This window comes from Meles meles, chromosome 4 (assembly GCF_922984935.1).
Source record: "Meles meles chromosome 4, mMelMel3.1 paternal haplotype, whole genome shotgun sequence".
NCBI lineage: Eukaryota > Metazoa > Chordata > Mammalia > Carnivora > Mustelidae > Meles > Meles meles.
The window spans coordinates 39,753,426-39,779,807 of NC_060069.1; the positions used below are offsets into that span (position 1 = coordinate 39,753,426).

Sequence of the window (26,382 nt, forward strand, 5' to 3'; positions counted from 1 at the left end):
CTATTCATCACAAACTAAACATACTAATATTCATTATACTAAAAGTCACTGATTGCCGCAATCGCACTTTTTTCATGTTACATTGCGATGATTCAGGCATCCTACTACCATAATTGGATTAGCTAGGTAGTATTTTAGCAGACCTGAAATTCTGGAAAAGCTGTTACAAATCCTTTCCAACGACTGTTTCTCAATTTCCTCCTGATCATCAGGAAGATCTTTATTTATTGAGTCTTTTATTTTTATTGAGTCCTTTCAACTGAAAGGACACATGCAAGAAAAAAAAATATCAACTTTCTGTCAGGCACCATTCACTTTAAGTCCTATAGAAAATATTTTTTACTGCTGGCCCTAACATTTTTCCTTTTTTAAGAAGACTAAATTATAATCTCCATGGAAGTAGGTTTTATGTATCAATATCCCCAACAACTAAGACAGTACTTGACCACAGTAAGTGCTCAAAAGATCTGTTGAAAGAACGGTGCACATTTTATACTTTTATTGCTCACTTCTAAATGCATAATCTGGTGAGGGTTCACATACTGAAACAATCTAAGTGTGCCAGAGCCAGGTGGCTTGTTTAAATCATCATGGTAGGCAGAATCCTAAAATGTCCCATTGTAATCCCTTAGACTGTGACTAGGAGACATTGTATCTCTGATGTTACCTTACCTGACAAAAGGGATTTGCAGATGTAATTAAGGCTATCATCATTTGACTTTGAGTTCATCAAAAGAAGACTGTCATGGTAGGCCTAATCTGATCACACAGACCGTTTGAAAGCAGAATTTGTCTGGTTTATAGCAGAAAAGTCAGATACCAAGCATGAGAAGAATTCAATACACTGTTGCTAGCTAGAAGGAGGGGGTCATGTGCCAAGAAATGTGGGTGGCTTCCAATTCAGAGTGGCCTCTGATTAACAGCAAGGGAATGGGCACATCAGTCCTACAACCACAAGGATCTGAAATCTGCCAACAAACTGAATAAGCCAAGAAGCACATTCTTTCTACTGAGGCACCAGACAAGAGCCCAGCCTTGCTGACCTGATTTCAGCTTATGAGACCCCAAACAGAGAACCCAGTCTTGGACTTCTGACCTATAGAACTGTAAAACAATAAATGTGTGATTTCAAGCTGTTCAAATGTGACAATTTGTTAAGCAGCAATAGAAAACTAGTATGATCATTCTGTACTAGAAAGTACTTTCTCTGCAATGACAGAATTCTGCAATGATATGTTTTTTACTGACTCATTTGAATACTATCATCAAGCCCTCCTCTGCCTTCCCCAAATTTATTTTACTGTTTTCTTTTTCACTGTCCATGGAAATATTGTCCAGGAAAATTTCACCCAAAATTAGTTTTTGCATATGAACAAGATAAATTAAGGTACCAAGAAAAAGTTTCTTTGGACAGTATCCAGCTTATAATATTACCCTCCTACTTATTAGGATCAATAAACCCCACAAAGATAAATAAAAGGATAAAATCATCAGTGACCCAAAAAGGTCCACATTCCTACCAATAAATCTGTAAAAATAAAAAAGATGTAATACAAATCAAATCAGATACTGAAACTATATTCAAATTCTGTTATAAGAACTTATTATCTCAACTTGGAAAACAATCAAATAAATATGTACACTGAGTCAGAAAATTATTTTAATAGTTACAAAACATCTTTTTTTTTTACAGAATCAGTATAAAATAGCAGTTGATTTCTCCATAATTATCAGAATTATTTGTACTTAAGGTCTTGGCTAAGAGGGGCTGAAATCAACAAAAGGTCTTGGACTGTTGGCTCAGAAATCATCCTAGGAAGCCCACCTTGTTGATGTCTGTCATGCTTAGCTCTTATGAGATGTCCCGGTCCTTTTGTTTCTTTTTTATAAAAGTATCTTTTTATTCATTCTTTGGAGGCTTGAAGTGAATTCGACAGCGTTCATTAAACACCTAAAGTATTTAAACAGAAATAAATGTTGTTGAGTCATCTTACATAAATCGAGCCTGGAACTCAACTAAATTTAGCATGGTTCAGGAGGATATAACCATTTTTATCCCAAGTCAACAGATTTAGGGAACAGAGATTTTTTCCTCAGGAGTCCAAACTGACTTACAGGCACTAAGAATACAGAGGACTTTGATATCCATTTATAAGACAACTTTGATTTTTTAATAAGATTTATATTATTCAAGGAAAAAATCATCACAAGCTAGCTTATTTAGTAATAGTAACTAACAAACATTTTCATTACATATTCTGGAGAGTTAGACAAAAATATCTAAAATGGTTTAAGATAAAGCTTTTTCCCTCTTTTTATAATGTGGATTTTATTTAGATATCTGTTGTGATTTTCTAAATGAGTATTGGATCCTTTTCACAAGTAGGTATCCTTGAGGAGAGACCAGGTCTTTGCTAAAGTGTGTAAATTTATAAAATGTTTTGTGCTATATATCTTGCTTCCTAAAAATCTAAACAAATAACATATTATAAATGTTAAAAGACAGTGTCTGTCAGTATGGGACTGTGACAAATAAAAATTGTGGTATAGCCCTTCAATGGAATATAATGTAAACATAAAAGAATAAGGAAACTCTGTATGTTCTGATTTAGAAAGCTCTCCAAGATATAGTGAAGAAAAAAAAAGTGTGGATAGTATATTTTCATAGATGTGATAAATGGGAAACACACATACGTAAAATCAGAAAAGGTGCAAATATCTAAAAAAGCATGTACCATCATTTTAGAAGTAAGAGGAAGAAGGTGGCTGAAAGGGAGGAGTGAGAAGTAGAATTTTTACATTTTAATATTAAAAAAATTTTTAATCATTCCTAAAAAATTTTAAGTGTTCAAAATAAAAATCTGAAAGAATTTCTTCTTAGAATTTACTCTCATACTTCACTGACATAAAGAACAAATCATTTTTAAGGTTAAAAAACAAAACACAAAAAACAACCTATATTGGCCATTGTGAACTATCATAAGAAAATAAAAGAAAAATCTACATAGGGAGCTTTAATATTCCTTAAATTCTATATGTTGCATACTCTTTGATATGTGCTATCTCATAATTAAAAGAAAAAAGTGTAGAAATTATACAAGACTCTTTCTGGCCCTTCTATCTTATAGCTCATCTCTTGTCAGTTCCCTGCCCTGATATCTCCCTTAAGTTCCCAATGCTCAAATTGGGTAAGGCTTCAGATTAGTGGCCTTGGAACCCTGGGTGGCATGATACATATGACTTGGCCGAACTTCTCCAAATCCTTTTCCTAAATGTCTTCCTAACCACTTTTGCTGACCTACTGTACCATAGTCACATTTTCTTTTCATAATATCAGGTAGGGAACCTGAGTTTTTATAGACTGGATGAAGCATATTTTCTTTAAAACTAGATCAAATCTAAAAATGCTTCACTTGGGGTGCCTGGGTGGCTGAGTCAGTTAAGCGGCCAACTCTTAATTTCAGCTCAGGTCCTTAGTTCAGGGTTTTGAGTTCAAGCCCCACTTTGGGCTCCACACTAGTCACAGAGCCTACTTAAAAATGATTTTTAAAAATAATAATAATAAAAAAATAAAAATGCTTCCCTTGTCCCACTACATTTGACATGTATCAACCTCTCCATTGGGCTTTCCTTTTCTTTTTTTTTTAAGATTTATTTATTTATTTGACAGACAGAGATCACAAGAAGGCAGAGAGGCAGGCAGAGAGAAAGGAAGGGAAGCAGGCTCCCTGCTTGAGCAGAAAACCCGATGCGATGCGATGCGGGGCTCGATCCCAGGACCCTGAGATCATGACCTGAGCTGAAGGCAGAGAGAGGCTTAACCCACTGAGCCACCCAGGCGCCTTCCATTGGGCTTTTCAAACTAGATATTCATTGTACTCCTCCCCTATCCCATCCCATGAGTAAATATTCTCTCTCTGGAGAACATAAATGAACAAGTAACACCAGAATCTTTCAAGCAGCAAACACCTCCTCACATTGGTAGAAAGGGCAGGAATAGGAAACAATGGCAAAGTGGATGGAATAAAGACAAGTGATAAGGCAAAGAAAATCAATTTGTACTTTGCAATTTATTCATAGCTCTGCAAGTTGAGTCATTCTAGTTTGTGTTCAATTAACCTCTCTCTGTGTTTAACCTCATTCCATTGGTCAATTTCAAAAGATGGAACAGAATTTTCCATTCATTCCTTCAGATTTAATAGATTATTTCCCTTCGGAAATCTCTGAACTTTTAGAGAAGGGTATAAAAATACACCATTTCATACAACTAAAGTCAGCATTTTATGATTTTTAACTACAGGTAAAGTCCTGGAATCCTGGTCCCCCAATCTCATTCCTATTCAGAACTATGCAGGTGGTAAAAGGAACATGTGAACCTGGGAGCCATAAGAAGCCCTATTGTCAGATATGAGAAAAGTTATATGCAAACAAGCCTCATGATCAATATGCTAGAAAGCAAGCAACTGCTTTCTAGGGTAGCTAATGATATGAAAATTTATGCAAAGTAATTGGGCTCAAAAAGTTTAATTTTAACAAATAACACCATTGAAGGTTCTAAGTTAACTAGTAATAACCTTAATAACAAATAAGCCCATAATTAGTATTAAGAAACATAGAAAATGTCTCCAGTTCTGTTATCATGACTGGTCATACAATCTACCATATGACTGTAAAGCTGGTTTTTATAAGTTGGCTCTATTTGGATGCCAACTGTGCCCCTTCTCAAAGTTAAAACCTTCAGTTACTTATAAATGAAACATGTCTTTTCTTAAGAGGCCCAAGGCACTCCTTACTCCCTCTCCCTTGGTCTTCCTCTGCTAGTTCAGTTTCCTTCATAGTTCTCTCCAAGAGCCAGCATTATTTTATACCTTCCAGCTCCTGTCATTTACAACTTCTTCAACATTCAGTTCTGACTGCATCCATTTCAACTGTAAAAAGGAAAAGAAAAAAGTCAGAGTTAGGAAAATTCAAATTAAAGAACTAAAACCAAATTCTATTTATAGTTTCCTAATAAAAGGAGCTCCTGCTGCTACATTCTTTGTTAATGGTATCACCTGGGCTAGATCTTGGATACAGCCCATTCTCCCCATATCTAATCAGCTATTAAATTTTCTGAAGCCATGGTTCTCAAGCATATTATAATCACCTTGAAGGGTCATCTGACTCTTTTCTTTTTTTTTTTTTTTTTAAGATTTTATTTATTTATTTGACAGAGAGAGATCACAAGTAGGTAGAGAGGCAGGCAGAGAGAGTGAGAGGGAAGCAGGCTCCCTTCAGAGCAGAGAGCCGGACATGGGACTCGATCCCAGGACCCTGAGATCATGACCTGAGCCGAAGGCAGCGGCCTAAACCACTGAGCCACCCAGGCGCCCCTCCTTGAAGGGTCATTAAAAAAAAAAATCAGCGGGCGCCTGGCTGGCTCAGTGGGTTAAAGCCTCTGCCTTCGGCTCAGGTCATGATCCCAGGCTCCTGGGATCGAGCCCCATATCGGGCTCTCTGCTCCGTGGGGAGCCTGCTTCCTCCTCTCTCTCTGCCTGCCTCTCTGCCTAGTTGTGATTTCTCTCTGTCAAATAAATAAAATATTAAAAAAAAAAATCAGATGTCCAGGTAGTTCACAAAAAGAATACAAATGGCCAATAAATGTTTTTTAAATGTACAATCTTACTCGTATATAAAGAAACACAAATTAAGCCACAATATGACAAAAATTTTAAAAAATTAGTACGTCTGATAAAACCTACTACTAGTGAGGGTATGGAAAAAGATACACATACACATTTTAGCATGGAAGGCAATTTGGTAAGATTTATAAAAACATAAATTCACATGTCCTTGAACTCAGTAATTTCAGTTCTAGTTACTGATCCTATAATAGTGATTTGCAAAGACAGCATAGAGGAATAAAAAGAAGGAGGTGGCAATCTAATTTGGATGAAGAAAAAAAGAATCAGGAAGAAAAACAGAGAAGAGAAGGGGAGAACATAAGGCCCAAAAGATCTAGAAAGGCATGGGCTTTCCACATCTTGAGCATACAGGCAGAGGTCTGAGGCTAAAGATGCTAAAGTCTTTGTAACTTTGATAACTGCCAACCTAATTACACCATTAGAAAAGTAGCCAATTCCACTGCCAGGCCCAGATGGCAGGGCCCATCATACTCATAGTCTCTTCTAGTCACAAAAACTTCAAAGAAGCTAGCTAGTTCTAGGAAGGAGGCTTGAAAATATTCAGGAAAATAAGGAGGAAAAAAGCATGAGTTATAGGTCAAAGCAGCCAAGAGATTAAAACTAGGATGATCTCCTTGGGCTCAACTCTTAGGCCAGGAGACTTGGGAACAAAATGCCAGAGAAATAGACAAGATCTAGGCAACCATGAGTTAGGCACCCAGATCAAAGGACCTGACAAGTCAGGAGCAGAGCTCAGGGGACGTTTAAGCAATGAGCATATAACACTAATTAGACAGGAACTTAGTACTGATCCAGTGGCTCTTTGTAAACTCCCTTGCTAGACTCAGAAGCAGTGCGGAGTATAGACAGGCATAAAAGACTCAAACGAGAATAAGAGGAAGAACTGCATTCCTGGGGTGCCTGGGTGGCTCAGTGGGTTAAAGCCTCTGCCTTCAGCTCAGGTCATGATCCCAGGGACCTGGGATTGAGCCCCGCATCAGGCTCTCTGCTCCGTGGAGACCCTGCTTCCTCCTCTCTCTCTGCCTGCCTCTCTCCCTACTTGTAATCTCTGTCTGTCAAATAAAAAAATAAAATCTTAAAAAAAAAAAACAAAACTGCATTTCTGACAACCAGTATCATGCTATAAAATAGTAACGCACCTGAAGAAGCCCCCCCGCCCGCCTCCACTTATATCAAAGCAACCGCAGTTTCAGACTGTGATTAGCTACATGGACCAGAAATCAGTAAAGCTTCACTGCTCTCTGTCAAAGCCCGAACTGAATGCAAAAAACATTAACAAGCTTAGTCAAAAAACAGGGTCATGGGGGCACCTGGATGGCTCAGTGGGTTAGGCCTCTGCCTTCGGCTCAGGTCATGACCTCAGGGTCCTGGGATCGAGCCCCGCATTGGGCTCTCTGCTCAGCAGGGAGCCTGCTTCCCCCTCTCTCTCTGCCTACTTGTGATCTCTATCAAATAAATAAATAAAATCTTAAAAAAAAAAAAACAAAACAGGGTCATGGGACGCCTGGGTGGCATAGTTGGTTAAGCCTCCTCTGACTTGTGGTTTTGGCTCAGGTCATGAAGTCAGAGGCGTGAGATCGAGCTCCACATCAGGCTCTGCCCTCAGCATAGAGTTTGCTTGGGATTCTCTTTCCCTCTCTCTCTGCCCTCCTGCTCATGCTCTTTCTCTCAAATAAATAATAAAGTAAATCTTTAAAAAAAAAAGTTTACAACATGCCACTAGGGCAGTCTTCATAACTGCTCTCAAATATTTAAAGGGAGGTCATGTAGAATGGGTTTCAACTTATCCTATATACCCGCAGAGGGAAGATTAAGGAGCAGTAATTACATGTTACAGGGAGGCAGATTTTCACAATATATAAGAAAATCTCTGAATAATTACAACCATCCAAAAAGAGAATACAGTGCTACAGAAGATTCCAGTATTCCTCCTCCCCTGCCCCCTTAAGTAGTAGCTAAACAAAAGGTAGAAACCACTGGTTGGGAGACACTGTAAGGATGATTAATGTAACAAACATGGATCCCAGAGACTAAAAAAGGAAAGGAAAGCAACTACTAAGTGTATCAGGGATATGCGAGCTCTTACACACATTATATAATTTAATCCTAAACCCTAAAAATGAAAGTGTAAAAGTCTCAATTCCATTTTACAAACTAAAAATCCGATTACTTCAGGGCAATTAATTTTTAAGTGTACAAAGCCACCACGTGGTGGATGGGATTTATTTCCTTTGAGCTATCTGCCTTTATAACCCATGTTTTTTCTGTTCTTGAATGCTGCAGATATTACAACCAACATCTAATACAATTTCAGTGCTACTGACAAAATGTTACCTCTGAGATGATTGTTTTTGAGGCTCTAGGTCTTAAACTGATAAACTTCCTTTCAAAGGCCACTAATAGGTGACAATAGTTATGTAGTTTCAGCAAGGAATATATTTTTTCCGCATTAAGAACTCAGGGAAAGAACTGGGACTTTTAGACTGGTGTTTCTGCACATAAATATGTTCACTTAAGAATCAGAATTTGACTATCAGTAACAATTTAATGTACAAACACTGAATCCAGAGTCAGAAGAGATGGGTTAAAGTCCCAGCTCTGTCACTTCGGGGATGTCAGTATCCCTGAGTCTGTTTCCCCATTCAGAAAAGGAAGAGGTAGAGCTGGATCATCTCTAAGAGTTCTCTTTCTGATTCCTTAAGCTTCACGACAAACTTGAAAATTATTCAAGCTTCCTTACTTGGCTAAGTACTATTCATAGTCACCCTCTAGTTCTATAAAGTATCAGTCTAGAAAGCTACCTTTTATAACTTGCTAACAGGTTTTTAAATTTACTCCTTGCAATGGTCATCCTGGTGATTCTCTCTGGGCCCTAAAAGCTAAAGGGCAGAAATGAGGGTGGACCAAATTATGTGATATGTCACTCCCAAGTACTCAATGGTTTCTGAACTTTGCTCTCCACTAACAAGAGTCATTCTAGTCTTTGTTTGACTTAACATGTAAATAGTGAGTTTTCCGTTTCAGATATAATAGGCCTGCCCTGATGTTTCCTTTGTCAATACCTTCAAAAGTCTGTTAAAATACAAAATCCAAAATAACTAGATTTTATCCTGCTTTATATAAAGTATCTATAAGACTTCATAAACACTGAGTAAGATGACCATTACAGCATAAGTTCACATGAGGAACCCTCCACTGCCTGGTGAATGGAATAAAGGACTGAAGCAGACATCATGAACAAAGAGCAGTGAAGACTGGGGATGAATTCCATATCCAGCAAGACAACGCTGTATCAGTCGGACGACTGAGCAAGTGCGCATGCTCACCGGTGGGCGGTTACAAGAATAAAGGCTTAAGAGAGAAGATAAGGTCCCCTTTTCAAAGTTTGGCTACATTATTAAACAAGGGGCAGACTTCATGACTGTTTAGTAATGATAAATACTGGATTTTCAATCACCTGAAAGGTGACTCCATGCAAGGATCAGGAAGCCACCTACTGTGCCATTTAAAACACAGACATCATTTTGATAATTGACGGTGGTCATGTAGAAAAAAGCCCCTCTTCTTAGGTAATGACCAACATATGTAAGGGGCAAAGGAAGCATGTATCCAACATTCTTGCCAAACGGTTCAGGAAAAAAAATGCCTACCTGTAGTAGCAAGTGGCAGCAAACAGGGAAAGGACGGAAAGAGGAGGGAGGAGGAGGGGTAGAGAGAATGCATTGCAAAGCAGGTGGGGCAAAATGTAAACAATGGGTGAATATGGGTAAAGGGTACATGTGAGTTCCTTGTACTATTCCTGCAACTTTTCTGTAAGTTTGAAATTATACCAAAATAAAAAGTTATTCTTTAAGCACCAGCCCCAAAAGGAAGACAGCAATGCATTCCACTTAATAAAATATGGTACACATCTCAACTGTTTTGATATGCCATCATTAAGAGCTATAAACAAACCGTTCTTTTCCATTTATCATACTCTGAGGTCTGTCTACACCCTATCTACATTAGCTGACTTTGGGAAAATACGGCTTCCTCTGACACATCACTTGGACACTTGTTTTCTTAAAAGCAAAAACTGCAGGGATGGGAGATGAAGTGGAAACAAAAAAGTGTCCAAAAAAGGCCAAAGACCCACAGCAACTTCTCTGCAGTAGGGAAATAAATTATAATGAGGTTCTAGTGTATCTGGTTATATTCGAATAGCACTATATTTTTATGGCTGAAGAGGGTACTATTCTGAAATATCTGTATTGCATTTCAGCAAATTCTTACACATGAAACCTCAAAACTATCTCAAAATGTAAATATATTTTTAGAAGTTTATTCTCAAGTCAAGCCTTTAAACATTGATACAGATGTATTTCCCTAGATTTTCTGATGTACTGTTGGGTCAATACTAATCCTTTTATCTTTAACAGTATAACATATAAAGAAATGGAAAGAAAATATGACTACATGCTTCTTTAAGCTAAAGCAACTATACTGCATATATGCATGAAGTACACATTAACTTACCAACTAATATCTAAATGTAATAAAATAAAACCCACTAAAAATGAAGTATTACTCTCCCAGTCACTTTTGTAAAAAAAGTAATGACCATTTCTTACTCTAAAATCTTCATATTAAAAACTGCTTTTATAAAATCTTAAAAAAAACCTGACTCTATTAAATTTGGAAATCTTTGGTTCAGAAATATAAATCTTGTTCAACTTACCTTTGTCTGTTCTTTTCTAAGTTGCTTTAATAACGTTAAATCATCCAAATTCTTTTCTCTTTCTTCTCGGAGCTTTTTTACTACTGATGAGGTCTGAGCTATACAATTTTTTATAACTCTGTCCCTGCTGGCATGAGCCTCCCTCAACTAAAAGAACAAAGGAACAAAAGAGAAAAATCACACCAATTTTTTACATTTTAGTTTTTTTAAAAAATCCCATTTTTAGGTTATAGAAATATAATACTTCCTAAGCAATTTTTAAAAATTCAATCTTTGGAAGTGAAGATTTTGCTGAACCAGCTAAACACCTAAAAGCAGATCAAAGGAAGCACCTCTCCTGACTGGAAAGTATGTGGTCAGGTTGCCTTCTTCCTCAATATGCTTCTGGGACTTATCACTCCCCAAGGGGCTTTTCATGTCAGTCCTTTCTCCCTATATTTCATGTCAGTCCTTTCTCCCTACATTTCTCTCCCCAGTTTTCCAACCCTGTGTTGTGGTGTTCTACCCTCCACATACTTCCAGGGCCATTACTGCTATTCTTCCTCTCTTTTTTTGTCCCTTCGTGGTTTTTTTTCAGCCCCACATTGTCACTAGGTGCAAGAAATGATATAGTAAGTGATATAGAGAAGTAATTCACTACAATGAAGAAAAACAAAGAATCTACATTTACCTATGCAAGACAGAGCCCTTTCCAAGATTTCAAAGTTCAAGTATTAATATGGAAAAATTGTGTATGAGGGGCAGACTACTGTTCCATGAAAGGACATCTGGCAGGGCAATTCTTTACTAAACTTTCATCTTTATATAACAAATCCAATATAACAATTTGCATCTATTTTCTTCCTTGATTCACAAAATATGATGGCCATGACTCAAATACATTCCCATGATCATAACTAAATTCTGATGACAACACCCCAGTAATCTGGGGGGGGGGGGATAATGAAGTACTAAAATATATGTAACGGCCATTATAACTAATGGAGCATTAAAAAAGGTGATGCACCACCAACTAAAATTTAGCTATTAACTTGCTCCAAGTAATCATGTTAAATCATTCCTCCTTTCCTCTTAGGAGAGAATATCTTAATGCTACCCTAGTGACAGTTATACTAGGGATAACCTAACCATTATGCATATATTTATACAAAATTTAGGACTAAACCATTCTATGAGCATTCTTCATAAGTTAGCTGAAACACATCTCTTAAATGATCATCTCAGGACCCTAAAGTTAAGAATTACTGGTCTAATATGCACCAGGAAAAAATACACCTTTGCATTTCTAGAGTGCAATACTATTAAAAGTGCGTTGGTTATAAACCATACTTATATGAAGAGAAGGAAATTAAAACAATAGACATTAGCCCCACTTTCAGTAAATTTCTCTAATATGCTAATTTTTTCATCATAATAGTTAGAATTCACAAGGACAGCCCAAGGCCTATATTTCATTGGCTAATATGCTGCTTCTGTTACTTGTTTCCTCCTTCAGGTATAATTACAGAAAATGAAAGGAGCCATTGAGGGTAGGAAACTTCCCTAAATAGAGTAAGAAGAACCATCATTAGAGTTAAGAAGCTCTCCCTGTGTGAGACTGGCTAAATGATTAGTATTTCCAGGCTTCAGCTTCCTCTTTTGCAAAACTACGGACTGTGAGTAAATCATCGCTAACATCTTTTCTACCCCTAAAATTTAAGGGTAATTCAACTCAATACACTGCTCAGATGACTGATATTTTGTCCAAAACCCCAACAATTGGTGAAGTCACATTAACACCAGCTAGGAGTCTATCATAGTATTTTCATTTTTCTATCTGCATTTTAAAATCAAATTCAAATTGTGTACATTTTGTTAGAATGTTCAAGGTTTTCCTTCTAGTCTCTCTTACCACAGAGCTTCCTCCCTTAGCTGGGCTTTCATCCACTGTTCCCCTCTTCAACTTGGCCCCTTTCCTGTGGATACACTTGTAGCTGAAGACCACCCTCCTACCCCGGCCTGCATAGTTTTCCTTTAGATCAGCCCCACTGTGAACCCACTCCCTATGGACAGAAGTTACTGATCAAATCATCTTTTACTCAGTATTATCAATTATTTTAGTCTAGCGGTCATGACCATCCTTCAACAAAATTCAGAATTAAGAGCCACTGGAAAGAGGATTATGCATGGACTTCTGTGCACATATGTCAAAGAAATGAGGATGCTTGATAACTAGTAATAAGACTGTGTGACATAAACCTACCAGAGAAAAACAGCACAAAATCAGACTTACTAGCTCATTAGTAATTCAGATGTTTCAGAAGGTGGGTCACATGAGAATTGTTTCTGATATACAAAGTGCTTGTCAAAGGAACGAAGATAAAATTTATCAAGAAACTTGGTAAGGTAAAAGGCAAGGCCTTTGGTTAGAGGAGAAAATTCCTGAATGATAACCATTATCATAACCAAACTTCCTTTGATTTGGGGTAAGCAATTCTGAAATGAAGGCATTTGGGAGGGGGCAGGAAAATGATTCAAAACTAGTCTAACAGGGGTCTACCTAGGACTTCCCAGTTTTATTTTACTTTACCAAAATACTAAAAACTTCTTTTAGTCAAATTTTCACCTATTTTATCTTTTAACCACTATTTTATAACAATGCCTTTTGCCTTTAAGGGAAACAATGCCTAGAGTTTTTCTGACTGTAGTTTTTTTGGTGTTTTTCTTTCTAGAACAAAGGTTGATTCTAAATTAACTCTGCACTAAATTCTAATTTCCCAAACATCATTTGTTTTAGAACCCTGACAATGATCCTTGGTTTAACTATCATTAAAAACTGTCATGGCACTTTGTTTTAAATCTTCCTCTAGAACTTCTGACAAAGATGCAAGAGGAAACATACCATTTAAACATAGTTCCAAACAAGAGATACCTTGAGAATTACCCTAAATCAGTCACTGTGACACCAATAATAGTTTTGCATTTGTAAAGCACTGTTTCAAGTTCATAGATCAAAGGCTCAGTACGGAATTTTATATTTAACTTGAGAATAAACAATAAACAATGGACAACTAGAAAAACTTCATAGATTCAAGGGAATATGCTCTAACAGGGGTATCTCACTAAAATTATTTTTATTAAGAGTTTGCTTTTAAGATGTGGAATTTCTACAATTAGTGCTTCATAGTAACTTTGCTGATCATCTGCTATGAAGAAGTATTATCATTAGAGAGTACAAACATTCCTTCCTTAGCTATGAAAGGAAGGGTTGGAGCTAAAGAAAGTCAAGGTAACTTTAAATAACCGGGACATTTCAAAGAGTTCAACTCTTATCTGCGACAATATTTAAGGGAACTCAGTGAGACTTCTTAGCATGGGCGCTCTGCTGCAGGCTCGATCACAGGCACAAAACTACTAGATAAACAATCCTTTCTCTGATGGTCATGTCACTGGAGGCCTTTAGGGTTCAGACAGAGCAAAATCCAAACACATACATAATATCCAAAACAGAAAGATCCTAAATATCCAAAACAAAAGGTTCTAGTGTGCAAGATTATCCTCGTCCAACAAAGTGATAAGAAATAACAACAGTAATAGAAGCAGCAAACATTTATATGTAAGACATTTAGTACCGTAAGCGCTTCACATTACCTCAGTTAGGCCTCTAACAACCCTATGAACTAGGGACTATTATGATATTATTTTACAAATAAGGAAGCTGAGGCAAAACGTTATGTAACATGTTCAAGGTTACCAGCTAGGAAGTAGCAGAGGTAGGATTTAGTCTAGATGCAGAATCCATGTTGTTAATCCCTACACTACAAATTTTCAAGTTAATAAAAAGATTGTAAATGGAAACAACTGAATAGATTATAGAGATTATATAGTTAGTGAGATCATAAATTTCCTGTTCTTCAGACAGAGCTACCCAAAGAAACTAAGTGAAGTGTCAAAACAACCTCAAAAAAAAACCAGGGTTTAGACTCTGGCTCCCTACTTCCAATGCTGGATTCTACTTATTAAAACATACAACTCTGGAATTTTCAAGCCACAAGAATTACCTGACTACTCAATGAAGTAACATACTTTCATATAAAAGCAGAATAAAAATATCCGCAATTATTAATGCTTTGAATTTAACTGATATGAATAAGCTTATCCAAAACTTTTTTTCATAACTGACAAATAAAAAAATTTACGTTTATGTAATACCTTCTTTACAAGAATCCAAATAGTAATCTTGTGCTAAAGAAGCAAATGTCATTTGAACATTAGCTTCCAAGTTAACGAAAAGATAGAAGTAAACTACAAAAAAAAAAAAAAAATACTTAGCTACACTACTATTTCCTTCTGCTTTTGGAAATTATAAAGAGACATAAAGGGGATCTTTAAGAGGCAATGAAAAAATATGTACTTGAGAAACCAAAGCCTCAGGAAAGGACAATTTATCTGTGGCTTCTCTCCCAACTGCTAAGTGCTTCTATTCCCCTTCCTGATGACTGAGGGAAGAAAAAAGATATGGAAAGTGTGAAACTTTTTAATTCTTCATTGTATCAGGTGTCTGGGTTCCTAGGATTGATTCATTCGAAGCCCTTGCTCTTGTTTCGCTGTTTTACTTGACTATTTCACTCTCTCCTTCATTGCCTGGTGCATAAGATTTCCTTAAGTTAAAGGCCACCTGGGATGGGGCCAAAACAACTACTTCTCTCATTCCTTAGAATGGTCTCTTCACAGACTTGTGCATAAGATCACACATTTTCTTTAAGTTTGCAGCAACCAGATCAAAACTTATACACACCCCCAGATGTAGGCCAGAAAACACAAAGATGTCATACTTTTATCCAGTTTGATTATATGTCAGCTGGTTTCTTATTTTGCCTGCAAAGAAAGGCATAAAGGAAGCACAAAAGACTCAAAAGATACACTTACAGACTCATAAAGTTGTTTACAGGTTTGGCTTGCATCAATTTTCCCTGCAAAGGAAGCTGTTGGAACCGTAGTGTTTAATTCATGTACTATTCTGTCATCAATCGTCCTCATCACCTTGAGTAATTCCTATATATGTTTAAAATAAAAGAATAATAACCTGAATGGAAAGTTAAGTGATAAAAAGAAACATTTAAACAAAAAAAATTATAAAGCTCTTGGATATTTTACAACTTTCTAAGTTAGGAGTAGAGAAACCATGCTAAATTTAGTGCAACCACAGGAAAATCTTTATTACAAGAATAGGTATGTTATGTAATAGTAATTCTAAGAATGGGTACCAACACTGTTTCCTCAGCTCAAATGTGACCATCTCAAGGGTCAAGATTGTTTTATTCACTTTTAAACCCCACCTGCTAACACAGTGCCTTCCCAAACTGTGTGTGCTCTTTCCATTCCCAGCACACAGAAAATAAAGGGTTCTACTGAACTCAATTACCTCAAATTGTCCCAGACAATCCAGCATAATTGCTTGCTCTATTCCCTCTTTGTCTATTGTTCTAAAATGTGGTGGTAAATAGAAAAATTCTGTAAAGATATACAAGAAAACTCAGTTGTGGTTCACTTGTAGAAATTAACCTATAACCTTTTAGTCTTTTTGTTTTTCTTAATTTTTTACTATGATTCTATATTATTTTTGTAACAAAAATAAGTAAAACAAAGCATGCTGCTTGAGAATGAATCAAATCTCTTCAGGGCTTTCTTGTTCTTAGAACAAACAGCAATTAGTTTTACTTTTTCTTAATGACCCTACTCAGATTTCCCAAGGATCTCCCACTCCTGAAAAGGCTCCAACTCTCAAAAAACCAACCAAAAGAAAAATAATACCAAAAGGGCAGAGGACTTGGAAAGGCTCTGGTAAGTATTCCTACACAGGCTAGTCCCTTCGCTCTACATTTTGATTAGGGTACTTCTTTTCACTCGTCACTAGAGAAAGGCTGGGCATCAGCTACACTCTGTCTCCAGAAAACACAAACTCTACAACCAGTTTCTACGAGTATACCCTTTTCTTTTTTTTTTGTTTTTTTAAATTCTCCTCTCTGCCTCCGAGCCCAGCAAAAACATAATGACTGAAAAATCATAAGGAAAACGAAGTATATAATGCTAGAAATATATCTATTAAAAAGCCCCAACAAGTTAACAGTCAATATTGAAGTGTATTAAAAGCAACTTTGCTTAAACCTCTGCCTTGCCTCCTTCAACATACCAAACCATTTCCTTCCTTTGCCAAACTGAAATCCATGACTGAAACCAACTTCATTTCTTTCTTCATCCGTTTGTTAAAATAAACCCTTTTATTATGATTAAACTATTACACAGTCATTTTAGGAAAATTAGAAAAACTTACAAAATCATCCACAGTTAACCATTATTAATATTATAAGATGTACCTTTAGTTTTTTCTGTACATATCTGTATTTTTATAAACTTGAGGTCCTTTGTAACACTTTAAAGTCCTGCTCAATGACATTATGCCATTAGCATTTTGCCTTTCTTACTAAAAGTGCCGTGAAGACATTTTTAATAGTTGCAGGAACATCCTGTGGAGGTGTCACAACCTGTAAGACCACTTCCCCAATAATGACTACTTAAGTGTTTCCAATTATAATAACTATTTAAGCCAGCCAGTCTAAATCTGCAGTTTAGATTCTGTTCCTATTGTCTATTAATCTTTAATTAGTAATTTAATGGCCTTTTTTAGATCTCAATCTAGAAGTTAAACAGCTTATAGAAGGCTCATAATTTAGACTAATAAACATATGCAAATGTCAGGTCTAAAACCAATTTCACTATCTTACCCTCTCTTCCTGTATCTTTCGATTTTTGTCAGTAGTAGTATTATTCTCTATAAAATGGAATTCTTAAGGGATAATCTCAACGTACTCCTTAAGAAACCACATTAATTGTTTTTTGTACAGTGGAGGATACATGTGTCTGAGTGGCAAATTCCAAACAAATAGTGGCAGCACCACCATTTGGTGTCAAAAACCAGGTAAGTAGCGGTATTAGCAGACAGAGACCCTCCTTAAAACTTCAGCACATACAACCTGACTATTCAAAAAGCAGCAGCAGCAGTAGCAGTAGCTGCTGCGCCCCTCTTTTAAAAATCTCTTTTCCCCGAGCTAAACAGAAATGATCTTCCGAGACTGAGGCTTAAGTTACACTTTCCAGATAAAGCTTTCCTTGGCTGAGAGTCCTTGCAATCTTTCTTCTTTAAACATATGCAGCAGTTAGAACATAGCACAGTTCGTTTACTAACTCACACTTTATTCAAAAAACATTTGGTACTGTCTAGTATGTGTCAGGCACCATTCTAAACACCAGGGCCACAGTGGTGACTAAAACAGAAAAGGTCCTTACTCTCTGGGAACAAAATTCTCATATGGGGAGACAGACGATAATCAAGTACCTCAATAAACGAGACAGTTTTAGTACTGAATAATACTATGAAAAAGAAAACAAACTGAGGTAATGGGATAAAGAATGACAGTGGGGCTGAGAGGCTAGCACTTAAGACAAGAAGATCAAGAAAGGCCTGAGGATGCAGCATCTGAGCTGAGAACTGAATGATAGGAATGAGCCAACTTAGAAGAACACCTGGGGAAATAAGTCACAATGAGGCAAGAACAAACAGGTCTGTGAAGAATTAAAACAAGGCAAGTGGACTGGCAGTGAATCTGGGAGAAAGTGGTGTTAGGTGGGGTGAGAGAGACCAGAAAATGAGGAACAACAGAGACCAGGAAAACAATTAAGGATTCTGTTCTAAAGGAAACAGGATTTTAGGCAAGGGAATGCTGCTAACATGATTAATTCTTTAAAAAGATAACTTCGCCTCTCGGTGGAGAATGGACTATAAAGAGGAGAATGGAAATACGGTGACTGTATTACTATGGTGGTCTAGGCAAGAGATAAAGATAGTTTGGGAGGTAGCAGTAGAGTTAGGGAGAGGAAGCTGGATTCTGGATATATTCTGAAAATAAGAGTAGAAAGAACTTGCTGATGAACTGGTGGTGGGGAATGAGAAAACAAGATGACTGTTAGCTATGAGGCCTGAGCAACTGAATGGATGGTAGTGTCATTAACATATGTTGGAGAGAAACTGGAGGGGGAAAAGATTTGTAAGGAAATAGAAGATCAAGGCTGTCATGACGCACAGGATATTTGATGATACTTAGGATTCCTGTTAATTGTATGTGATACTGGTATTGTGTCCAAAATTACAACCTTTTAGAGATACAGACTAAAACTATTTACAGAAAAAAGATATCTGGGGTGTGCTGCAAAATAGTCTGGATAGAATGGGGTGAGTGGTAGAATATAAATGAAAACAAGAGTGGCCATGAATTGATTGCTGAAGCTAAGGTTTGGATACATAGCGATTCATGGCAGGAACTCTCCTTTTGGACAGGACTGAAATTTTGCACATGAAAGAGTTTTTCTTTTTTTAAAGGTTCTGTTCTGGACATGTTAAGTTTGAGATGCTTATTAAATATCTGGTTGACAGGGGTGCCTGGGTGGCTCAGTGTAAAGCCTCTGCCTTCAGCTCAGGTCATGATCCCAGGGTCCTGGGATCGAGCCCCATATCCGGCTGTCTGCTCCTCAGGGAGCCTGCTTCCTCTTCTCTCTCTCTCTGCCTGCCTCTCTGCCTACTTGTGATCTCTGTCAAATAAATAAATAAAATCTTTAAAAAAAAATTCTCTCTTAAAAAAAAAAAATCTGGTTGACAAGTTGAAGAGAAAGTTGAAAATACCGGTGTGACACTGACCCAGGCTAGAGTTACATTAACACACTGATATTATTAAAAGCCACGTGATGAGAGGAGATTACTGAGGGAGACTGTAGGGAATGGGAGGGGGGTGTCAAGAAAGAACTCTAGCAATTAAAGTATAGGAGAAAAACTGTGATATCGAATAAGTCAGAAGAAAGGCTGCAAGGAGGGAATGGTCACCTGTGTTGAATGTTACTAGAAAGTCAAAGAATAATGAGAACAGAAATTAACTTTCAGATTTAGCAGCATGGAAACCTGGGTGATCGTAGTAAGAGTCATCTGAATAGAATGTTTAATGGGCTGAAAGTTAATGTGGCTTATGTACAGAGAGTAAAAGACAACAGGGTATAAAATGAAGCCCACCATTACAGGTCACATTATAGGATTTTAATCTTTTTTCTGAGAGAATGGAGAACCAAGTAAGTGTTTTAAGTATGGTGGGGTTACATGATCAAGTTTGTACTCTGAAATGATTGCTTAGGTTAAAGTATTAAAATACAGAAAATGAATTAGATGGGAACAAGAGTAAACGCAAAAGGATCAGTAAGGAGGTGAATATAGCAATCCAGGTAAAAGATTATAAAGATTGACATTCCACGGGATTTTTATTTACTCGGAACTTTAACCAGTTTTGAGTCTGAACACTGGATATACAGCCAAATTCCTCTCCATTAAAACGATGTGGACATAACTGTTAAGTTCCTTTATACAGCAACGGGAATTTATCTGCATTAAACTAGGTAATTTCACAGTCATACCAATGGAACCTACAACTGTGGATTTTCAAATATACCAATTCTCAGTGTTCTAGAGAATCATCAATATATGATCTAGAGATTGACTTTTAATATGGCAGACACTAGCTATGAGGTTATTTTAATCAAAATTAAATAAATTAAAATTTAGTTCCTCAGTTGCACTCGCCACATTTCAAGTGCTCAAGAGCCGTATATTGCTGGTGGATGGCACAAATTTCCACCACCACAGTTCTAGTGGACAGTGCAGAATTCAAGAAAATAGAATGACAATTTCTGAACTGATAATGCACATATTCAGGGATCGCTGAAAACTATAAGCTATTCTTAAATGTCTCAGAAAAGATACCCAAAAAATAAAGGGGAAAGGGGGGGGAGGTAAGATTCAGAAAGGAATTTCTTTCAAAACCACTAAGGGAGGGGCACCTGGGTGGCTCAGTGGGTGAAAGCCTCTGTCTTCAGCTCAGGTCATGATCCCAGGGTCCTGGGATGGAGCCCCACATCGGGCTCTCTGCTCAGCAGGGAGCCTGCTTCCCCCCCTCTCTCTGCCTGCCTCTGCCTACTTGTGATCTCAGTCTGTCAAATAAATAAATAAATAAAATCTTAAAAAAAAAAAAAAACACTAAGGGAGAAGGAAAAGAACTATAAACCATTTCACTAGGTACACATTTTTTAACAGTGTAAAAAGTGCCAGAGCTCTTAAGGCAGCTGCAGAAGGGTCTAAAGAAAAGCTTGAGTGGCCCTCACACTGAGAGTGAATGAAGGTTAACACTGACACCACAATGCCGCCATTAAATCATGTGTTATTATTCATAAGGAATTACTGACTACCTATCTGATGGCTGGCTCCAATGGCACCCTCCCCTCCCTTTCTCTCACAAAATATACAGAAAACATCCCTGAGTAGACACCATACACAATAAACCAGATTCTGATAAATCATGAATCTCTAATTTTAGGCTGGCCCTTAAAAATTATTCAGACACTTATTCTAGAATTGCATTTTATGTCTTATCTGTCATTGTGGGGTGAAAATCTCATCCACTGAGAAGCCAATTTTGGTATCAAAGGAGTGTCCATATTTAATAGGGAAGGGTAGAGAAAATTTTCTATTGCCCCTATAATTATACTACAACACTACCCCTAGGGTTAATCCTCAGGTAAATGCCTTTTGTTATTTTGGGCAGCTTCTAGGGTATAGAGGGAGTGGTAAAAGGTCTATTACATGACAGTAAAATAAAAATGTACTTCAAAGAATGCCCCCAATATGTAAAATATGTAAAATTTTCTGCCTACATACTATTCCTTCTACCTACATACTATTCCTTCTACCTAGAATTCCCCTGGTCTTGCCCACCTAAGGCCCAACTTAATTGCCACCTCTTGATTTATTTCTCCCTGGCCTGTTAGAGCACTTTATTCACACTCTCAATATCTTCTACATGTTTTGTATCCTTGCTTGCATTACATTCCTTATTTTATATTCTGTCCACTAAGTCTTCCAAAGTGCCTGGTACCTAACAGTATCTGTTATGAACAGACACGTGTCTCCCCCGCAATACCAGATTCATATATTGAAGCCCTAAACCCCAAAATGACTGTGTTTGGAGAGAGGGCCTATAGGAAGGTAATTAAGGTTAAATGAGGTCATAAGGGTGGAGCCCTAATCCTACAGAAGTGGTATCCTTATAAGAGGAAGAGACACCAGCCATCTCTCTCTCTCTCTGTGTGCACAAAGAGGCCATATGAGAACACAGCAATGAGGCTGCAATATGCAAGCTAGAAAGAGACGGTGAACCAGAAACCAACTCTGAAAGGACTTTGATCTTGGACTTTGAGCCTCTGGAACGGAACTGTGAAAAAATGAATTTGTTGTTTAAACCACCCAGTTTGTGGAATTTGTTATGGCAGCCCTAGCAGGCTAATACAATATCCAATAAATTCTTGCTAAATGAGTGTTTAAATGGAATCCTAGAAACTCGATTTTAAACGTTTTATGGATTTTATGTCATTTTAGAAACAGTATGTTTTCCAAGAGTATTAAGTCCAACTTTTATAACAGAAAAATAAAAATTGTAAAAACTTAAAATAACTTAAAAATTCTTAAGCTTTAAAACAGGCACATGGAAAAAAATCAGGAAAGTAGTTCTAAGAAGGGAGGAGGAGGGATATATGGGCAGGGATTGACTGGGAAGGGGCATGAGAAACTTTTGAGGATGACGGTATCACTCTCTCTGTTGATAGAAGTATATGTAAATGTTAAAAGAATGGTGTGCTTAAGATTAGTGCATTTCACTGCATACAAATTTTATAGAATGAATGTGAAAAAATATTGAACTACAGTAAATGATATGAATAGTGACATGTTTAGGAGTAATATGGATGTTTGCAACCTATTTTGAAATGCATCAAAAAAATAAAAAGGTGGGGCATGGTGGCTCAGTTGGTTAAGCGTTTGCCTTCGGCTTGGGTCGTGATCCTAGGATCTACTCCTGCATCAGGCTCCCTGCTCCATGGAGAGCCTGCTTCTCCCTCTGCCTCTACCTCCATCTCTCATGAATAAAAATAAATCTTAAAAATCTTAAAAATAAAAAAAAATCCTTTGAAAATAATAAAATAAAATAAAAAGGCAGGGTGCCTCGGTGGCTCAGTCGGCTAAGCCTCTGCCTATGGTTCAGGTCATGATTCCAGGGTCCGGGAATCGAGTCCCCTACAGGCTCCCAGCTCAGCAGGGAGTCTGCTACTCCCTCTCCTCCTACCTGCTCCCCTTCACCCGTGATGTCTCTCTCTCTCTCTCTCAAATAAATAAATAAAATCTTAAAAAAAAAAAAGTGAATTGATGACTATATTGAGAGAGGGATATGTAGTAACAGTAAATACAGCACATCACTGATTATAGAATCTAGATGTACAGAGGTGTTCATTGCAAGATCCTTTCAAGTTTTCTATCGCATTTGAATATCTTCATAATAAAATTCTAAAGTACCTAAATCTTTATAATAAAAATACATGATTTCCTGTTTCTCTTCCACCATATTCAGTGCAGTGCTTTTCACATTTAGGGTACTTACATACAAAATGTAATGGTTTCATAGCTTTAAAAAAAATACTAACTTTAGGACACCTAGGTGGCTCAGTGGGTTAAAGCCTCTCTGCCTTCGGCTCAGGTCATGATCTCAGGGTCCTGGGATCGAGCCCCACATCTGGCTATCTGTTCCTCAGGGAGCCTGCTTCCTCTTCTCTCTCTCTCTCTGCCTACTTGTGATTTCTGTCTGTCAAATAAATAAATAAAATCTTAAAAAAATATACTAACTTTAATTGATAATCTGTGAGTATGTCAGTTAACCACAGCTTATAATTTTACCCAATTCACCTAAACCTAAATGTTATACTAAATTTTTAATTTTACAGCACCTTCACTTATGTTCACGTGTGCCTGACATAGTTGGGGCAAATGTTCTTATACTTATTTACAATGAGATTAAATGATATGCCAAGGCAGCTCTGGAAAACCAGATCTGACTTTTAACCCATGGTATTTGCCATTATAAACCATGAAACTCATTTTATGATCTTTTTATTTACATTTTTCTGTGAATGGAATGGTTCTACAATGAGAGTTTAGCTTTTCTTCCCCTTATATCTTATGTGACTTGCAAAAGAAAAATACAAGTGTTTTTTAAGCACTGCTGGGTATTTTAACAGAGATCCTTTGAAATTTAGTTTTAGAGAGGCATCTGGGTGACTCAGTTGCTTAAGTGTCCATCTTAGGTCAGGTCATGATCATGATCTCAGGTCATGATCTCAGGGTGGTGGGACTGAGCTTCCGCATTGGCCAAAGCTTGTGCTCAGCACATAGCCCGTTTGTCCCTCTCCCTCTGCTCCCCCCCGCACTTGTGCACAATCTAAAATCTCTCTCTCTCAAATAAATAAATAAAATCTTAAATTCAGTTTTAGAGATTCAAATAGTTATAGAGATGGAAGCAGTTTTAAATGTTACACAATATAATCTTATTTTACAGATTCAAAAGTTAATTCTTAAATGTTAAGCAATTAGCTCAAAGTTCCAAAGCTGTTAAAGGCAGAAGCAGTATTAGAACCCAGATCATCTAACTCCCTAACCAGTGCTCATTCTAATAAACCTTAAGGCTATCACTGCTCAGTTATCTGAGCTCATTAACTCAAATCAAGTCATAGTACTAATGTGAAAAACCAAGGTCACAGATGGGTCTGTTAACCTTAAATACTCCATACACTTTATTCTCTAATGATCTTTTTCCATTTCATTTAAGATTTTTACAAGTACCTGTATTTGTAAGGCACTTTGATCACATGTGAAGTTGGCTGCTGTTGTGCTGATCTAATCTGAGGAGCAGCTGAAGGGTGAAGAGGGTGCAAGTAATGGTGGAAAGACCCCATATAAATTTCTTTGGCCAAATAGTATCTGTCAAATAATTCATTAAGTCTGTTGAGGTTATCTTCAAGAATACCACTCTCTACAAAATGGCTCACATCACAAAACTTCCTACAGATAGATCAGCGTTACTTTAAATTATTTTTCATTTTCTTTGATTAAACATATATTTGTAAGGTCATGATTTTTTTTTTAATTTTTTATTTCTTTGACAGAGAGAAATCACAACTAGGCAGAGAGGCAGGCAGAGAGAGAGGAAACAGGCTCCCTGCCAAGCAGAGAACCCGATGCGGGGCTCGATCCCAGGACCCTGGGACCATGACCTGAGCTGAAGGCAGAGGCTTTAACCCACTGAGCCACCCAGGCGCCCCTGTAAGGTCATGATTTTTTTAAATTCAAGTCTTTACCTAGACTGCAGCACGTTTATGCCTACATTGGAACAGAAAACTTTTATAGCAACTTAAAGAGCCTTGTTCTTTAATTTATAGCCTGATCTTAGCCCTAGTCCTCTGGTATTTTATAAAAAAGATACACCCTTTTCCTTACATGTTACATTTCCTCTAATTGTTAAGAAGGCAGAAGCACTATGGCAGGTACTAAAATTAATCGCCCCTCCAAGGCTCCAAACGTTCTGCCCCACTAAAATAGTAAAACTTTCACCAAGTTTGTTTTATCAAGCAAGTAAGTTCTTCACTTTCCTCTCTCCTACCAATGCTCAACTTAAGTAGGAGGGGTACCGAAGAGGCTAGGAACTGGGTTCAGTGGGTGGCTTAAAAAGTGGTTACAATCCCTACCAGCCGGCCCAAGCTCGGTTTTACCACCTCGGAACGTTACTCAAGGTCTGGGCGCTGCAGAAAGAACCATGACCCCCACGGAGCTGCCTCGCTCTCTACGGCCAAGCCCGCGCCCCCGTGACCTCCAATGGCTGGAAAAAGGAGCCTTGAACTGCCTGCTTCTTCCACAACTGGTCCGCACTCCCTCCCAGGCCACAGCAGGGAACAGAGGACGGGGACAAACGGAGGGACACGCCTGCCACATGAGGAAAACCCCATCACCTGGAACTCGGCGAACTCCTCACAGTTCACACCGCCACTGGGCGCCGCCATATTGGACAAACGCGAGGCCCCCGCCGCGAGCCAATCACCACTGAGCAAGGGTGTCCGCGCCGCCGCCTCACAAAATTTATTCTGAAGGCAATCAGCGAGGAACCTAAAGTAAGCTAAGCTAGGGTTTGTGTTTCCCCTGGTCCTTATCTACATCCAAACCTGTAACCCTGCTGTCCTTCCTTTCGTTCCTACCCGCTTTAACACTGCCTCCTGGAACCGGCCTAGATGTATCGGAGAGTCTTAGAACTTGAAGGAAAGTTTTACTCCTATCCCATTTTTTTTTCTTTTACACAGAGGGAAACGGTTTCTTGGCCGCAGCCACCTTGTCGTTCGAGTAGCAAATCTAGAGTAGAAATGAGATTTTTTTCTCAAGCCTCCCACTTCATTATTTACCAACCGTCCCTTGAGCAGAGGGGCCTTTGTTCGTCAAGAACTTGGGACTACTAAGAGAAGTTTTTAGAAAAGACTTTAGGGTAGGAGTTGAATAAGGTGTTAAGGTGTGGAAATAAAATGGTTGATAAAAATAGGCAAATCAAAGAAATAGGAAAGCATGTGTGTGAATTTCTCAGGTAGACCGAGAAACACTCTCAAAGCCAGGAAGACGTGGGGTCGCTCAGTTATTAGGAGCCCGACTGTGTGGTTTTGATGAACTGATACATATCCATTGAAAATGCTGGAAAAACAGTATTGAAATACTGGTTTTCTAGGCAGTGCGATTCCAGGGTCTACAGTTCACAAAAGCTCTATAGTGAGCACATTTCTCCTATGTTAAAGGGCGCTTTCTTAGACGCAGGGAATGACTGCAAAGGCCCCTGATACTCAGATCCCACAAGGGCATTCTTAAAGACTCGTCAGGCACTGTGCGGGGCTGAACCAGGCTCACCGCCCGCATAGTCCGCGCGTCACGCACGTCCCACACGCTCCGCGCGCCACGCAGGCTCCGCCCACACGCCCCGCCGCGTCACGCCCGAC

The 26,382-nt window shown here is 38.0% G+C and overlaps 1 protein-coding gene across 2 annotated transcripts; it reads right to left on the reverse strand.

Annotated features, from left to right (window-relative positions):
* Nucleotides 1-1,880: 1,880 nt before the first annotated feature.
* On the reverse strand, nt 1,881-25,462 carry MIX23 (mitochondrial matrix import factor 23). 2 transcript variants are annotated; one of them, XM_046001448.1, is made up of 6 exons: nt 25,360-25,413; nt 15,806-15,894; nt 15,310-15,435; nt 10,402-10,548; nt 4,869-4,928; nt 1,881-1,951 (listed from the first exon to the last, which is right to left on the reverse strand). In XM_046001448.1, the coding sequence occupies exons 2-6, from the start codon at nt 15,830-15,832 to the stop codon at nt 1,901-1,903; spliced, it is 411 nt and encodes a 136-aa protein (XP_045857404.1). In that variant the 5' UTR covers nt 15,833-15,894; nt 25,360-25,413; the 3' UTR covers nt 1,881-1,900. The 2 variants fall into 2 exon arrangements, with proteins under 2 accessions (XP_045857404.1, XP_045857403.1); XM_046001447.1 differs by lacking the exon at nt 15,806-15,894 and having other exon boundaries at nt 25,360-25,462.
* Nucleotides 25,463-26,382: the final 920 nt, after the last annotated feature.